The sequence below is a fragment of the Onychostoma macrolepis genome, chromosome 06 (genome assembly GCF_012432095.1).
Source record: "Onychostoma macrolepis isolate SWU-2019 chromosome 06, ASM1243209v1, whole genome shotgun sequence".
NCBI classification, from domain to species: domain Eukaryota; kingdom Metazoa; phylum Chordata; class Actinopteri; order Cypriniformes; family Cyprinidae; genus Onychostoma; species Onychostoma macrolepis.
In genome coordinates, this window is record NC_081160.1 from 14300435 (window position 1) to 14318289 (window position 17855).

Below are 17855 nucleotides of genomic sequence, written 5' to 3' on the forward strand. Positions count from 1 at the left end.
AAAGTGCTGAATATATGTTTCCCTTTTTCATTAGGCTTCTGTACAGAATATGGTCTGTTTCATCTCTTTGTTTTAAAGATTACATTTTCACTATAGTATTTTTATATTGAGTTTAGCATAATTTCCTCATGATGATTACATCAGAGACCTTATAAGGAACATATTACTTTCTGATTCATAAACTTACATCAACATGTGATGATATGCAAAACAAATCACAAGCCCAGCAATCTCTTAATGTAGCTATAATATGTAATTTCTCCTACAACCCGAAGTGCCTGAAAACGTATTTCTTAATTCAACTTAATTCAATAGGAAATAATCAGATACAAAATTAGACGACAATAAAAAATAGCAATCTTTATTTTTTTCCAAATCTACAGTAATAAGATAAATCTTACCTTATACTACAACAAAATACAATGGGTGTACAATAATCTGTTTTAATAATATTTCTGGCCATTCGGGACATGACGTTGCTCAATATAGGTTGAATAGAACATTATAAATCTATGAGATTAGGATGTGGTTTCCATTTATTATGGCTGCAAAACAACATGATTGACACCAATAATTTTCTGACAGCCAGGATTGAGACAACCATGTCATTTTTCAATTGTTATGCAAATCATTAGGCAGCACTGGGTGGGACTGTGGAACCTGAGACTAGAATCAAAACTGTCCCCATTTTTTAAGCAGTATGCATAATCTTTTTGTTAAAAACAAAAATTAACAACTGTACATAAGAAAAATAAGTGACAGGTCATCTGTGAATAGACTAAGATATAAATGGCGTCCACATGGTCAGAACTTTTCCTTTAAATAGAAAAATGTTTAGCATTCGTCTCATATATTAAAAATGGCTAGCATATATTATTCAACTTCTCCCATATTGTTCAAATACTAGCCCAGAAAACATTTTTACAATTTTGGACACTTTAGTCACACATAAAAATGTATGAACTGTCATATCCCAAAAATTTAAATAAATTCCAATGGCAAAACTTCACATTTCTTACCTATTTTTGTAATTACTTTTAACTAACAGATATCAAGGTCAGATTTAGTGAATGTATAAAAACTGCTCCCCTCTTGTTCACATATATATTAGTTAATCGCAATAACTTTTTAAATTCCATTAAAAAAAAAACCTTTATAAATTAGCGTGCTTGAGATGCCACTTGTTTTGATATTTTGCTACTGTATATAATGCAAAGACATCCATGCACATTTAAGTGTGGCATAAGTGTCCAAAAACGTTTGGGGGTCAACTGCATGATTTTCCACTGACAACATGAAATACATCTATCAATAAATCATGGTCACATGTATATTATAGAATATAGATGAAGAACAGAATGGCTCAGGACTTGCTTTACTAAATACTGACAGTTGCAAAAAAAAAAAAAAAAAGTTAATTACAGGTGCTTTGGGTCACTGTGGTGCTATTCTTGAAATCTAAACATTTGACCTACAAAGTCCACACTATAACATTTAGGTGACATGATGCTGTATATAAATACATAACAATTTACAAATAAAAAACAAAAAGAACATTTAATGTCACATAAGTATGTCAAGGCCTTTACAATTAAAAAGCACAACAATAATTACTATGACAAAATAAATGAACAATGCTTGAAAAAAAAAAAAAAAAAAATGCAAACATGGCACAAAGTACATGAGAATTTTACAGATCGGTAAAGATACCACAAAGGGCAAAGTCACTACAAAAAGGGGATACTAAAACTGCATTGTTTATAATCAACTAAAATGTTAATCTTACAACACTTAAATCAAGATCAAATCTCTTGCCTAAATGTGTGTGACTGACTACACAGCCATAAGTCCTGTAATATATAGATCCTTTTCCTTGTTTCGTTATATTTTAAAATAGTGAAAAACATGATTTATTTGGATTTTTATGCTCTAGACTAGAGCCCCTTATTTTTATACCCAATTGCCATAAAGTATGATTTTGTCCAAATTGCAATTGAACCTCTTATTTGTAATGATTACATGAGAGAGCTTTAAGCATATGGTATGCTGAACTTCTGACAGATGTCATTTTTCAGAGCTCTAAACTGTTAACATAAATGGCTACATAAAAAAAAAAACATAGTAACACATCTTTAATAAAACTCTCATTACAGAACATCACATTTTACTACACGCTTAAAGATTCATTTTCCACAGATCAGAAATATTTTTTGGTGTTAAAAAAAACAATAGTCAACAGACACAGCCAGTCAGAATGCACAGAGGAAGAGACTACTGAAAATTGAGGGACTGAAGGAAAAAAAAGATAGATGGACGGACTGATTGATGGATGAGTGGATGGATGAATGGTCAGACAGACATCTACATCTCATGGGAGAGGACTTCATGCTCAGGTACACCATTAGCGTGGATTCCTGGCTGCCCGTTTGGTTGCGTGTTATTCTCATTGAGTCTGCGTACGCGGTACATCTCGTAATGGATGCTGCTTGTGATATCTTTGATGTTCTGCATATGAGTTCTAGAAAACAGACAGAGAGAGAACACTTATATTAAAATATATTTATTAACAAATGAACTGTAGTTTTTTTATACCAACACTCTATGAAATGTAAATGTTGAATTGTTGAATACCTGATGAGCAAGTCCCGCAAGTAGGCAAACTCGCAGTGTGTGGTGTTCTCAACTGTGAAAATAATACAAAAAGATGATGATGTGGTTTTAGAGAGTAGTTTTGTCATTAAAAAAAAAGATTGCATAAACAGTCTGTCGCTGTCTGTTTCTATACTGTATTTGCTATTGTGCTTGAGGTGTGGTAGCATCTTATTGCCACTAGATGGCAGTACTGTATCAGACAACACAGAGTATTTGAGCAGCAAAATGGTTCTTAAAGTAAATAGGTCACTGTGAGAGTGAGCAATTGCATTGATAAAAGGAAATTAAATCTAATTTGAACTTATTCCATTTGAGTGTCATAAATGATCACAGCCAAACCAATCAAACTATTTTTTTTGTTGTTGTTGTTGATTAGTGGCAGTTAAACACTAACATGTAAGGGTGAAAATTAGTACTTCTATTGGTAATCTGTCAACACTCTTCACAGATTAATGCTATTAGATTGGTTCTACCTATAACCAATAAACTCCTACCACCCTCCTGTCCATGCAAGGTTGAATTTTCTTATTAATATTGGCCACAGACTTTCTATGAGGAGGAGGAGTTTGCATTCTCATTGGTACATTGATTTATTCCTTATGCTCTCTATTCCTGTTGATTGAATCAGGAATAGGAATTTGATTTGCTATTGGCAACAAGAATGGAAACCAGGTCCCATACTGTAGACACAAACACCAGATAGATATGTGAATTTGTGTATTAGGGCTTTAAGTTTAGCAATTACTTTAATTATACAGCAATTACATTGAATATATTTTGCAATTAACGTTTTTCATTTAGTTCCATCCAATTCCTCTCACATCATGTCTCAAGACAAGCAAATGTCAAGGTTGAATCTGCTATAAAATAAACACTTTTCAAATGTGAAAATAATTGATATTTCCTAAACTGCATTAAAATTAAATAAATTAAAAAAAAAAAAAAATCTATAATAATAATATTTCAAATATTTAGTTGCTGCAGCGCTTTGAAATAAATCTTGGTGGTGATATTTCATTTTCTAATGCTCTAAAATAATTTGATCAAATTTTAAATACCAAAGAACAGAATGAAATACTTGTTTCTATTTATTTTTTAAAAAGTGTTAACAACATGAAAAATATAACTGCATTAAACAGTTAAACGCGTTAACTCCATGATGTCCTGTAGAGTCCATTACAGTTATGTGACGTCGCTCTTTTAAAAGCTTAGTTTAGCTGTTTAAATCTTGAAAATCTGTTTAAATACAGTAAAACAATCAAAGCAATGCAGGATGATGTGGAAACAAGTACATAAAATTCCTTACACACAAGCAAATGTTTTCAAATGAAGAAAAAAAGCACAGGACACCAATCCAACAACAAAGCTCACAGCCAGAGAGGATGTGCAGATGTGATTTTGGGCAAGAAAAAGTAAGATTGAAGGAAAGTGTTGTGAGCGAGGCTGAATGTTTGTGTGTGCACTACCTTCTACTGTCCCCCATCTTGTTTTCCTGCCCAGAAGTCTTTTTCCGTTGACCTGATATTCTTGATCACTTCCCACCACAGCGAATGGGATCATCTCCTAAAACAGAGATCACACGAAAACCTTCAAGATACAAAAGCAAGACTTGGAATTACAATATACAGTAAGGCAGAAACAGAAGACACACAAGCTCACTTCATGAACTGTAAGTCATAAACAATCTCTTTTTAACTCATACCACAGTAGCAGTGATTGAGTTATAGAAATAAAAAGTGACAAGTGGACATACCCTGATCTTCTCGTTGATAATTCTGTCCTCTGCATCCTCATCAAACTCCTTTTGAGGATAGATGTCAATTTCATTTGCTCGCAAGTCCTCTCTTATCTGCACAAACACACACACCAGAAAGAATCCATGAAACAGTGTTTATCTCCTTGTTCATCTTTGAAGAACATGCATGAGTGTGCGTCCACAGAACATTGGGTCATTTAAAAAAAAAAAAGAAAAAGTTTTTACTAAACTGCATGACTGACTTTCTTTTATCAAACATAGAATATATTAAAGAATGTACTGGTTGGCTTTTTCCATGCAGTTAATGGAGACTGGAGCTTTCAAGCTTAAAAACGATGGAAAAGCATCATAAAAATGGTCCATTCAACTCTATATATTTCAAATCATCAGAATCTATACCGTAACTTGTGTTATGTACAGACAAAAATGTCACAGTGAGTTTGATAATGAATTAGTCCTATTTGTAAATGAACCATTTAGACCTTTTCCATAAATTAATGTGAATGGCAATTTGTTTTTTTTAGTCATTTTGCAATTCAACAAACTATTAATTGCATTACATGCAAATGAACAGCCATTACTTTCTTCAAAATTTTTCCTTTTCTGTTCCACGGCAAACAGTAAGTCATAAGTTTGGAACTAGAAGGATGACAGAATTTATTTCATTTTTGGTTAAACTTTTCCTTTAATGGCACATTCTAGCTAGCTTTTCAGATGTCGGATTGAATAATCGCAACCCACATGACTTCAGACCTCTGGCAGTGAAGATTTAAACCGGCCATTGGAAGCATAATGAAAAGAATACAGTGAGAGAGCTTTTAGCCAGCGGGATGCTTTAATGAATGACGACAAATCAAAACTACACCCTTCACTGAATCCACTCTGAGCCGGTGTTTGTTTTGATTCTCTGCTTCCATGTGGTTGATGTCATTAAACATTATAAAGCAAATAAACCAGACAAATTCAGCAACTCCACATCAATGTTCACAAGGTTGAAAATAGTATCACCCTACTCTCCTCTCATGTCAAAGACCTTGTGGGGTGGAGGAAAAGGATCTAAGGATTGTACACTGACCACATAGCCAAACATAACAGTTATGTACAAGCCCGAAGAGCTTCTAGAGCCTGGGGTTTGTTCTGTTTGGCAGGTGAAGCAAATGTTAGGAGGAAACAGTAGCTTGGACACCCACTGAGCTTCCTCTGTCGGCTTTTAGACAGGCAAAATCAATAGACGTTATGTGAGGAGAAGTATGAGAAGGATAAAGTTGCCTTCACCAACTACAAGAGCACAATGCAAACATGTTCATTGAATAAAAACCATTCAGCTCAATCTCTTCAATCACTATTCAATTACTTCTATGAAAATGAACAAAAAAAGAGCTTGATACGTGCAGTCTTCTTACTGCTGGACAGCCTGTTATTGCTGTACATTAAAGGGATAACTCATCGGTTCACATGTTTGTGCTGCTTTTTTATGGCAAACCTCCATGTACCAACTCCAGTTGCCCACTGCTGGATCTATCCTGTGAACCGCCTCTACCATCCTGTGAAGTTCTGCCAAGTTACAACTTAACTTGAGGTCAAATAAAACACAAAGTGCCTCACCGACCCATGAACCCATAAAATTACTCAACCAGATCCAAGACTTTCCCTACATAATTAAGAATGTCCAAGCAGGAATTTTGATATTTTCCAATATTGATTCTACAAATTATGGGTGGTTATAGAAATTACTATCAAAAGTAATGCATGAAGCACAGCTCACACGGAAGTCACTTTCAAGCCAAGCAGTTTTCGGTCAACACAGCGAATCCGCATGACCAACTTCTGTTTATAACCTGTTGCTAAATCGGTGTAGAGAAATCTTTTGGTTTCATCCAAAATTCCCAATCGCATAGATTTCTATTCAAATGAAAAGATTTCACCCACAAAAATTTGTTGAACAATGGCAAATGTGACTGAACCATTATGTATTTCAAAACGCTAGAACACTAGCAACCTATCAGCAGCTAGGACTGGAACAGTATTGTATCAAATATTTACACATGCTTAGTCTGTTACAGTTACAGAAGTTTAAGAAATGCCCATAAAGGAACAGTTTTGCACCAATTCACACCATTCCCACAGATATTTACACAAAGAGATTTCCACAGACATTGTGTGATGGCAGTTTGTATTGAGGTTAAATACTTGGAAAAAATAAATCATTTGTTCAACTGGTGTAGCCTCTGGATGAGTGAGGTAAACCTTATTCAAATGAATGGAAAACATGCCAGATGCTCTCAAATAAATTCTTTATGTCATTCTATTATGACCTTGGTGACTGATACAGACAAGATGAAAGGTGAGGAATCAAAAAATCTAATAAAAGCTCCCATCATATGGTTGGAAGAGATTTATTATCTACAAGTTGAGAGATAAATACCTTCTGTTTGAAGAAGTTTCTCTCCTCCAGGGTGAGTGTGTCTGCCTTGGCGATAACAGGAACGATGTTCACCACTTTACTTAGGTGTCTCATAAACTCAATGTCAATTGGCCGCAAACTAAAACAGAGAAGGCAGCAATGCAGTAAGACCCAAAATGGATGAATTAAAAACCAAGTAAAGTGTTAAATATAATGGTCTCTTTTCAATAACATCTAAAACAACACGGTGTAATAGTTGCTTCAAACTTCACGTTCACGTTCGAATACTGTACGTGCAGCACAAATAATCAAGGCATCGAATGACTGACCAATATGGAGAATTTATTTATTATTGAAGAAAGTAAAAGGGTTAAAATTGGAAAAAATATACATGTCATTATTTATTCACCCTAATATCATTCTTATTTTCTTACGTGGATCTCAAAAGCAGATTATAGCTGAAAGTATGAAAAGGAAAGGATAAATAAATAAATAAAAAATAAAATGTTGTGGTCTGTAGCAGAAAGAAAATCAAAGTTTGGAACAACATGGGGTAAGAAAATATAACTAAATGCACTGTACATTTTTGGGTGAACTATGCCCTTAAGGATACGTTGAACTTTCTTCAGTGCTTGTGACTGCATTACTTATACTAAAAAACACAACCAGCTGGCATGTGTATTTAAGTCTGCTTTGTGGAGTGTTTATTTGGAGTGTGTACTGCATCCACAACCACAAGGCACAAACAAGCAGCAATGACATCTTTAATGGCCAGATATCCGGTTCACTCAACTCACATGACACACTGCATTTTGCCTTTTTTAACAAACTAGAACGAGCATGCACAGAGCCTCTTAGTCCCCAGGACAAAAACATGTCACAATCTGGGCTTACAAAACTATGACATGGTGAGGACTGCAGACCTACAGGGCTTTAAACATTTCGCTGAGTGCTATAACACGCAAAACATACACGTGCATACACAAAAAGCCCTGTGAGGAATTACGTGCATTGATGATTACATGCCTATTTGAATATATAACCACTACACGCACAGTGACACAATACAGCGCATTGTAAAATATTAAAATGTGTAAGTCCATAAAACTGAAACACATTTGTGGTTTTGTGTATGCTTAAGCGCATACATAGAGAAATGTGTCTAGTATGCAACATTTGAATTAGAAGCTGCATCTGTGTGCCATACAGAAGTGAAAAAACTCAAATCCTTGAATTTGAATTGAGATAGTAAACAATGCATTTACAGACCTGTAGATTGTTTTACATTTAATATATTAAATTTATAGATATTAGATGTTTTTGTATTATATATGAAGACTTCAGATGAAAAAACCTCAAAGTCCATCTGAGATTTTTTTTCTTTTAAATAAGCATTTTTATCAGGCTCCTATGTGTAGGTTCAGAATTTTAATTTTCACAAAAAATGGTTATTAGTCCGTTATTGAATGCCTTATTTTCAAAAATGCCCAATGTTATTTTCATAGGAACCTCATATAAAACATGTCCATTTAAAAGAAAAATCTCAGATGGATTTAAAGGTTTTTGCATCTTAGGTCTTCATATTATATCTTTATTTGATACATTTAATAAATTCATAAAGATTTTATAAGATTTCATAATACTTTATTTATTTTATTTGAATTTTAATCAAAGATTTTTTTATTTTATTTTGAATTATCATTACAGAACATGTTATGAAACACTGCATATGAGCTATTTACAGAAACATTTGTTGGTATTAATTACAAAGCTTTGGTAGGTCAGAATAAAGGTAAATAGTATATTACATTCAATCAATTAACTTTTATTTATAGATCATTGTGAACACAGTTTTTCCCATAGCAATCAAATTTCCCCAATGCTCTATAAAGTCATCTGTTTACCCATTTTGTTTAACCAACAAAATAAGTTGAAGTAAAACCATCTTCCTGACATTCCAATTCAGATTTCTATTTTAATGCCCACTGGGTTGTAGACAGTACCCTAGTTCACTTAGGGCGATCTGTTTCCTTGTGTAATTTACTTCAGTTTTCTTACTTGTGTATTTGAAAGGAAACTTAATACATCATCAGATGCACATAACTTGCACAAACCCTGGCATGGGAAAAGCCAATTTGATATTTTAATCTCCTACCCCCATCTGTGGGTCTCATAATTCTTTCATAGAGGAAGGAGTCACCATTTGTGGTGGACACTTCTTGTTTTACTTCCTGTTTCCCACAAAACCACATGGAAATGTCTAGCCACCAGAGTGCGACATCCACTAATGAGATTATAAAAGTTTCCACAAGGTCTCAAAGGATCTGTGTGAAATGTTCAAGAATGAACCTCATGGCAAATTTGCAGCCAGTGCTGACATCTGAATCTGGGCTTTGATCAACAACTAAAGGGTTTGTAGTTCATTTCTACTTTTCTGAAAACATGATGATTTAAAAGTAAAGAGCCAAATGCTGACAGTGGTATTGTGGTCTTGAAACTTAAATAAAAACATAAAATTTTACATGCTAGACCATCCCACTGCTGATAAGTTCAGACTGCATTTTTTAAAGCATAGAACTTCCTCACTGTGGAATTAGCACAGCAACCAACTGAAAAAATGCACAGCTATATGTACATTAACATTCTGAAAATGAAATATAAAATATCACAGCTACGTCCATGAACACTGACTGGCTGATGGCACCGCATTAACAAACAATTTAATGTTTTGTGTTTAGCTAAAACCCTTCAGCTAGTGTCTTACCATCACCAATGGGCCCAATGCCCCTTTGGCTCCACCCATATTTCCCCCATGCTCTTGAGGTGACTGGGGCTGTTTCCAAGACAAAATTTAAAACACAGGAACTACAGTCTGTGTGCACTTCATGTTGTGTGACATGTGGCAAGACAAGCAGCTGTTCAGATATCTTACAAGTATGCAGCAGCTGCGAGACAGTGTCTAATAACAGTGTGCACACACCAACACACTCGTGGAAGGAAATACTCTCTTTAAAAAACGTAACCCTGCCCCCCAACCTTCCTCTCCCCTGTGCAGACACATACACATATATACCTAGAAAATGAGAACGCAAACAAAACTACTCACAGGACCACACAATGTAATTTCCCCCTGGCCCCATCACACTCACACACACACACACACACACACACACACAAACTGGTTTGCATGACTCCCATTTATGCAAGCGAGTTAGAGAACTATAGCAGACAAATGGAGAGGGATAAAGGATATATATGACCCTATTTACACCTGATATTAAGATGCATTTTGTTTACAAGAGGTGCGTTTATGCTTGGTAGTAACTTGTCTCGTGACCACTTCTGATCGATTTGTGAGGAAAGGGTCTCCAATTTCGTTACTAACTATATCAAATTTGTTTTATTTATTCAATTTTTTTTTCTTAAAAATGTGTGCACCATTTTTCCTAAACATACTTATTTTATGTGCAAACATGTAAAAACAAGTATTTTGGTCAAGTTTGTGTATTAACTAAATCATCCAACTGCAAAAAAACAACAAAAAAACCCTGAACAAAACCGCACATAAGTGCAAACCTTGGATTGGTGGATTGACAGCTGAGTAGGTGGCTAATTACTGTTTACCAGGATGCATTAAGTTGGATTAGTATTTTATACTACTAATGTGGTCCAATGTAGTTTACAAGATGGTGGTCCAAAACGTTTTGTATCACTTTTACACCTCTAGTATTGGATCATCCAAAGCAGATCATAACAAGTGCAAATAGGGTCTACACTGTGAAACGTCAGAAGCTGAGACAACTCAAAAAACAAACAAAAAAAACTTTAGCCTCAGGACTTTTTGAGGACTTTTCCTAAAACATAATATAGTAAGTTTTATAAATGATGGTTTATTTGAGAAGTTTAATAAGCTTGCATTTTACGTTAAGCTGAGAATTAATGTTACATAATAGTGATGTACTGTAGAACTTCCAGAGTTTGTCTAACTTGCAGTTTGCTGAGCAAATTGAAAAGGTTATATAGTTACTTCTATACACCAAAACAATTTGTATATGCTCACATGTACAAATTGTATGTGTTGTGTTTTGATATAATCAAAACACAACACACAGCGAAAACACCAATTGACCTATCGGTAAGCCCCTTCCTTCGAACGCAGACTAGCCAATGGCAGTCGAGTATCAGTTGCACGGGGAGCGGAACTCGGACATCTTTAGGTTTCAGCGCCATAGAGAAACATTGGAAGATCCGATGCTCGCATTGGTTTTATAGGGTTTATGCTTCAAAAATGGAAAAACAATGTTCCTGGGGTACTTGATTCACTGATTCCAGGTATCCTGAGAGGATGGGCAATATAATTTATTTTATTACATTTCCTGAATCCAAACAAAACAGAGCAAAATGTCCCTAAGTATTCAACCCAACACAAATGAAGACAAAAATGTTCATTTTCTGGTTGTCATACACTCATTAAGTTACAATTTTCATCTGCTCAAGCAGAACGTTAATGTTATCTTGTGTTTTAGTAAGGTATATCTGGCTAAAACTAGCTAATGTTAAAGTTGGTGAGTCCATGCTAATGTACAAATATAAATAGCGGACTGTTCTCGCGTCTTGTACAGTGTAGGTCAAAAACACATAAATGAAGGTCTACATTTCAGTGCATCTCCATATTAAACTGGTTAAATGTACATTAATTTAATCGTACCCTGCGATACATGAACAGTGTTGATCCTGCATGTTGTCATCCGCGATCGTGATGACCGACCGTAATATGAGACTTCTCCCGCTTGCATTATGATCTGTAAACCCTCCTTTGAGTTACCCACCATATTTATTTTTAAATATTTTATAAATCCCTCCATGGAATATTTAATTCCCATTTGGTGGCCTTCTGTGTCCAAAATTGTGCAAAAACATCGTGGGACAAGGTTTTCACACTGTAGCTGTCATTGTAGGACAGTGAGCAACTCCGTTTGTTTGTCCGAGGGAGCAAGAGTGGGGGCGGGGCTTACCGATAGGTCAATTATTCAAACGATTCTTCAGCCCGACTTCACAACTGAGTGCATTGAGCAGCTTACAGTATTGATTCACCCAAAGATATATTAAATTACCATCTCAAAATCAGATTTCAACAAGGCCCTACTATCTAAGCAAACATAATGTAGCAATAACAAAAACCTATGTTTGGTATTTGTTCCGAGTTTAAATGTAATGTTTTTGTGTGTGTGTGTGTCTCACCAGTGTCCAGTAGGAGGAATAAAATATATGCAGCAGTGGACTCGTGAGTCTGGAATCCTCTTCTTCCTTTCGATGTTGATCTCTTCCTGTAAATACTGTTCGTACTGTGCATTAATGAACTTCATGATGGGCTGCCAGCTACAAACAGATCAGACAGATTGGGAGACACCAGGAAACACATGAGATCTAACAAGACCATCAAGTAATCAAAGAATTAGCTGAATAACAGTTAATAAAGTTGACACTGACCAGTTCTCATTGTTTATCTGGTCTCCGAAACCTGGAGTGTCAATGACGGTCAGCTTCATTCTCACTCCCTTCTCCTCGATATCTGTTTAAAAGATGAGTTTGAAGAGACGAATACACAAAGTGGATAACTATATTTATGAGACAGTTGGAAGTGTTAAAATACAACTTATCCTTAAATGGATAAGCAGGTGTTAGCTTAAGTTTTAGTTAAGAAGGCCTTCGTACCATGACTGATGGACTTGATCTCAATTGTCTTGGGAATTCGCTCTTCCTCTGTTGTTATCAAAGATCTACGACTCACTTTAGATTTAAAAAGTGTGTTCATCAACGTGGATTTACCCAGACCACTCTGACCTGTACAAAGAAAATCAACATCTTTAATTGGCACTGGGGATATTGATTTAATGAGTTAATTTAGTGCAATTAAATTTTTCTTTTAAATTATAAGGACAAAAGTACACAATTATCTCTAGAATACATCAAAGTCCCTTTAAGGCAAGTCACGTCACTCGGCGGCCATCTTTGAAATGCTTCTAGGGCATGCAAGTGCAGCTCCTATCTCTTTGAATGGGGAAACATCAAATTCTCCAAAACTGGTCGCCAAGCTTACGATTAAATTTTATATTTGAAATCACCAATGAAATCTGACAACAACTGTATCATAAATGTTTTAAATTTAAATTTAGTTCAAATAGCGTTATAAAAAGCTTATTTCTCAGGCTAAACCTGCCAGTGTGCAGTCCTAGTGCACGTCTCAGAACGCTGACTGTTTCTATAGCAACCAGGACTTCTAACAGCAGCTGCAGTGACGCGCTGACTTTACCGATTAGCGATTGGCTCTTTTTTCAGAAGGCGAGGCTTCGTTCGATAGAGCGGCCATATTGAGCGTTGCATTTTTCCCCATTCACAACTATACGAGTGACACGTCTTGGGTATTCTATAGTCTTTGAATACATGAACCAAAAAACCTACAAGAATACATAAATAGGTCATTTTGGTTTTCTTCAAAAAATATGTGCTGTTAATAAAATTAATAAAGGAATTGATGATGTATAAATGTTTTAAAATATCAAAAATGTTTATTTGTTTACTTACCTTGTATACTGTATATGCATTACAATAGATCTGAGCTAATTTAGTGCTACTATCAAGTATGTTGCAGTCTGAACTTGTCACAAGATAATGTGAGAATTAATTTTGCATACAAGGATAGGGCGTTTCACACACAAGATTTACAACTTTCTATGCATAGCTTTTGGGCAGAGTTTGCACCTCTTCTGCTTGTTTGTGCCTTCAGCTGTCTTTTCCTCTCTGTACTTATCTACTGTGTCTAAAATCGCATACTGTCTGAGGAGATACTACATTTGATGAGGAATTTATTGACCATTAAAAAGTATGCATATGTGTAGTATGAAAGTAATCTGGACATACTATAACCATACATGATGGTGCGGTCATGTGTTTTATGGCATCAGTTGGGTTTCTTCCCTGTCATTCACGACTCTTCTCTGTGGGCTTTATATAGTAAAACATCCATTGAACCTCTGCTGGAATGTTGGTGGAAGTAGTAGGTCATCCAGCTACTTTTCAACTAGGGTAAACGTACCTATTAAGCTCACCAAAATCTACATTGAGACATTTTTAGTGCACAAGATATTGGTTTCAGTACAAAAAGTTATGTTAAAATAAAATATTAATCTCTCACACAAAAATATTTAATTTTATTTTAAATGACAAAAGCATTTCCTAAACCTACCAGTCAACTAATACACTACTAACACTCTAATGAGAGTTAGTAGAAATGTAGGTGCAACATTACTTATAGTCAATAGAATGTGTTAAAGGGACCATCAAACTAAAGTGAAACCAAAAATTCTTGTTTATTTTAAGGAAAATTTTAATAATTGTAAAAATATATATTTTTTGAAGGTACAAAGTCAATCACAAAAAAAAACAACAACACTAAAATCAAACAACAAGGCATTCAAGTCGATCAGTTATATATTCATAATGAAGTGTCATCTAAGCACATTACAACATCTAGACTAGTCCACGTTCAGCTAAATAACACATTCAAAAATCAAATAAAACAAACCAATAAAATATTTAATTCATGGGGATGAACACAGAAACTAGCCTCATTATGAAATCTCTTTTTAAATGTATGTCAACTTATCTATAGTCTCTTAAGGCTGGAATACACTACACAATGTTTGTCCCGATTCTCCACAGATCTACAGTCTGGAAAACTTGATGCTAGCTGCCAAAGATCAGAGCCAGTCTGCAGATTAGATTTGACAGAATCCATAGAAAATCTATTAACTTAAATTAAAGTGACAACCATCAGTTAATATTTAAAGTCTGTTTATGACGTATTTACATAGAAGTTCAATGTGGAAGAGCTTAAAGAGAGCACACTGAGCTTAATTGGAGCAGCAACAATTTAATAAATTTCATGTAATATTTATTAAAATGACAGGATTTGTGCTAAATAAATAGTCTAGGTCATGTATTAAGTTCATACAATGTCAATTTATAATATTATGGATGTAAAAGTACAAGCCAGTAATGCCTGTGAAATAATATATTAGCGTAGCACACAATCTTATACAGCTAGTCAGCTAACTGTGCTCTGTAGCATCTGTGCTATGTTGCTAAAACTCTCTTTTGGATCTAACGTAATTATTTCCCACATCCAAATTCCAGGTTATAATGGTTATAATATGCAAAAGTCTGAAAATGAATCTCTTAATTTTACAATAAGTGATGAAACTTACCCAAAATAAAGGCTTAAACAGCTAAAAAAAAAAAACGCACATTTAAGGGGCTCCTCTTTTGGTGAAAGTTTTCAGACAGCTTTCAAAATGGCCAACAGACAGTGTGAACCCATATCTCAGCGTGCAATGATCTGATTGACTTGAAATTATAGGAGGTATATAGTAACAAACATATCAATTGGTTAAAACATCAAGTAGGATAATAAATTATTTTTTCTTTTTATAATCTGATCTCAAAATGGAAGTGTGCTTAATGGTTACGTGAGCTTAATAGGTATGTTTACCCTACTGTTTTATGAATACTGCAAAATTGGACAAACTACTATTTTAATGTACTGATTTTGGCCTTTGTTTCTCAACTCTGGCCCTCGAGGTCCACTGTCTGGTAGAGTTTAGCTCCAATCCTAATCAAACACACCTGAACAAGTGAATCAAGGTCTTCAGGATTACTAGATGATGACAGGCAGGTGAGTTTGATCAGGGTTGGAGCTACTCTGCAGGAGAGTGGACCTCACAGGCCTGAGCTGAAAACCCTGGCGTATTATATAATATTTGTTTCAAAGGGCTGATGTTCGAGACAACTTCTTGATTTAGGGCAAAAGTAAACACAGCCTGTCAGGGCAATTTGAACACATCTTGCTGTTTTTTTGTTTTTTTTAGCATCTCACACCATGAGCAGTTATGACATCTCACACCAAGACACAGCTTTTATGCTGCATTCACGTGCTATCGGAATTATAGTAAATATGAGCTTCCTAGTCGGAAATTGGACATGAACGGCCAATTTACGATAATTCCGATAGCACGTGAATGCAGCATTAGTTCAGCTACGAATTCATCTCCAGACACCTGCATTCGACTCTATTCTGTTGCACTAGATCTAGCTGTTTTTAAATGCATTAAAAATTAACAACCCTAATTTACGTGTTCAAAACGGGACTATGGCAATGTGTGTGTGTGTGTTTATATGCGAGCGACTGTGAGTAGCATTTTCATTACCATATGCAGATTTGACCCAACACCTACCCCCAGGTTCATTCAATGACCATGCACACACACACAATTCTATAAAAGAGCCAGTGTTTCTAGAGGAGGTTCGTGGGAGCAGCTTGTTGGATCTCTCACTGACATCCATGATAAAGCAAGAACAAAGGTTGCAGCTGGAATCAGTTGAGTGAAGCAGCCAGGCAGATGCTCTCACTGCAGAAAGCATTAACCATGTCCGATTGAATTCTATAGGGTTTTTTTTTTTTTATAAACATATTGGCTTACATGTAAGTAACTGAAAAACCATCCACTATAAAATCCCTGAAAGCAACCACCAACCTCTAGATGTTTGGACCAGTTTGGCAAGGTTCAAGCTTAAAAGAGTCAGTATAAGATCATTAGAGGATTATAGTTTGACAACAAAACACTCAAAATCACTCATCAACTGCCAAAAGATCAATCCATGAACAAGCCTTAAATATTTTCATAAAGCTGCTACATATCTATATATTCATTTACCAAAGCACTAGATTAAAACAAACATCAACATGTTCTTTCAGAGACACAAAAGCATTTGTCTCAGTTCTTAAGTCATAATAGCAAAAGACATTCAGCATTATCAAGAAACAATCCTTCTAAAACTCTGCAAGTAGCTACAGGTTTTATGTTCAGTTTTGCACATTGCCAAGAAAAATAAAATCACAGGGTTATACTGCTGGAGAATAATATATCTCCAGGAAGATATTCATTTTTAAAAAGCTTGAGGTTGGATCTTGGGGGTGGGTTGGCAGATGCCAGGCAAGTCACCATGCGTCCTGGAGTGTGTGTGGGGGGGGACCTGACTGAAAACCTTCCTGCTCACTAAAAATAGTATGATAAGGTATAAACTTTAAAAGAAAATGGTGTAGGAGTAATTGCATATAATATTATATTTTATGGATATGGATGTGGAAATGAAATTTAGTTTTGTTCACCAATTACTATTGATTACAACAAGGCCTTTTAGCTAACAGCTTGCTGGGTCAAATTCAGCCTTTTAATCATTTTTATATGGTCTTCTGACTGATTTAGTTGAAATTGCTTTATTGTCTAATAGAGCAGATTTTTTCTTGTTTGCAAAACTCAGCACTACAAAAGCACTCAGGCATGGACCATATTCCATATCCAACCCAAACCATACTAATTTACAACCAGAGCAAATTTCCACCTTAGTTTTTGCATTCCATATACTTTGTACATAGAACTTTTTTGTTTTCTAAATAAAATGTCCCAAAATATACACAACTTAAATTAAAAATCACATAATGTAAAATATTTATTACCCTTATCAAATGTTTATTTGAACAATTTTGATGTAACTATCTATTTTATTTCAAGTTTCCAGTGATAATAAATGTTTATTTTGTACATAAGAACGAAAAAGCAACACATCTGTAATTGCACACTGAAACCTCTACTTACCCACTACCATGATGTTAAACTCAAAGCCTTGTTTCATGGCTTTCCTCCTCATCTGTTCCAAGATGGCATCAATGCCCACATAGCCAAACTCACTGTTTGTCTTCTCATTCTGTGCCACAGGCATCTTTCCTACATCTGCCATATTGCCGTAAAAACTTGTAATGACCTCTGGCCCTAAAGAAATTATGTGATACAAAAAGAGAGAGACAGCCCATTAGCATTTTCACTGTATATGGAAAAAATTGGCTTAAACATTTTTGCATATGCAATTTTCAAATGACATGATCAGTGTCATAGCTTTATTGGTCAACTAACCCAACTGGCAATT

At 35.1% G+C, this 17855-nt stretch overlaps 1 protein-coding gene across 5 annotated transcripts in view; it reads right to left on the reverse strand.

Annotated features, from left to right (window-relative positions):
* Positions 1 to 340: 340 nt before the first annotated feature.
* septin9b (septin 9b) overlaps positions 341 to 17855 on the reverse strand; it is a 73265-nt gene continuing 55750 nt past the window's right edge. For all 5 annotated transcript variants that reach the window (XM_058778658.1, XM_058778659.1, XM_058778657.1 and 2 more), the window contains 9 exons: positions 17528 to 17701; positions 12528 to 12656; positions 12303 to 12384; positions 12054 to 12191; positions 6834 to 6951; positions 4406 to 4501; positions 4119 to 4215; positions 2632 to 2683; positions 341 to 2518 (listed from right to left, as the gene is read on the reverse strand). In XM_058778658.1, coding sequence (XP_058634641.1) covers positions 2362 to 2518; positions 2632 to 2683; positions 4119 to 4215; positions 4406 to 4501; positions 6834 to 6951; positions 12054 to 12191; positions 12303 to 12384; positions 12528 to 12656; positions 17528 to 17701 — 1043 coding nt within the window. In that variant the 3' untranslated portion in view covers positions 341 to 2361. The remainder of the gene's footprint in view (positions 2519 to 2631; positions 2684 to 4118; positions 4216 to 4405; positions 4502 to 6833; positions 6952 to 12053; positions 12192 to 12302; positions 12385 to 12527; positions 12657 to 17527; positions 17702 to 17855) is intronic.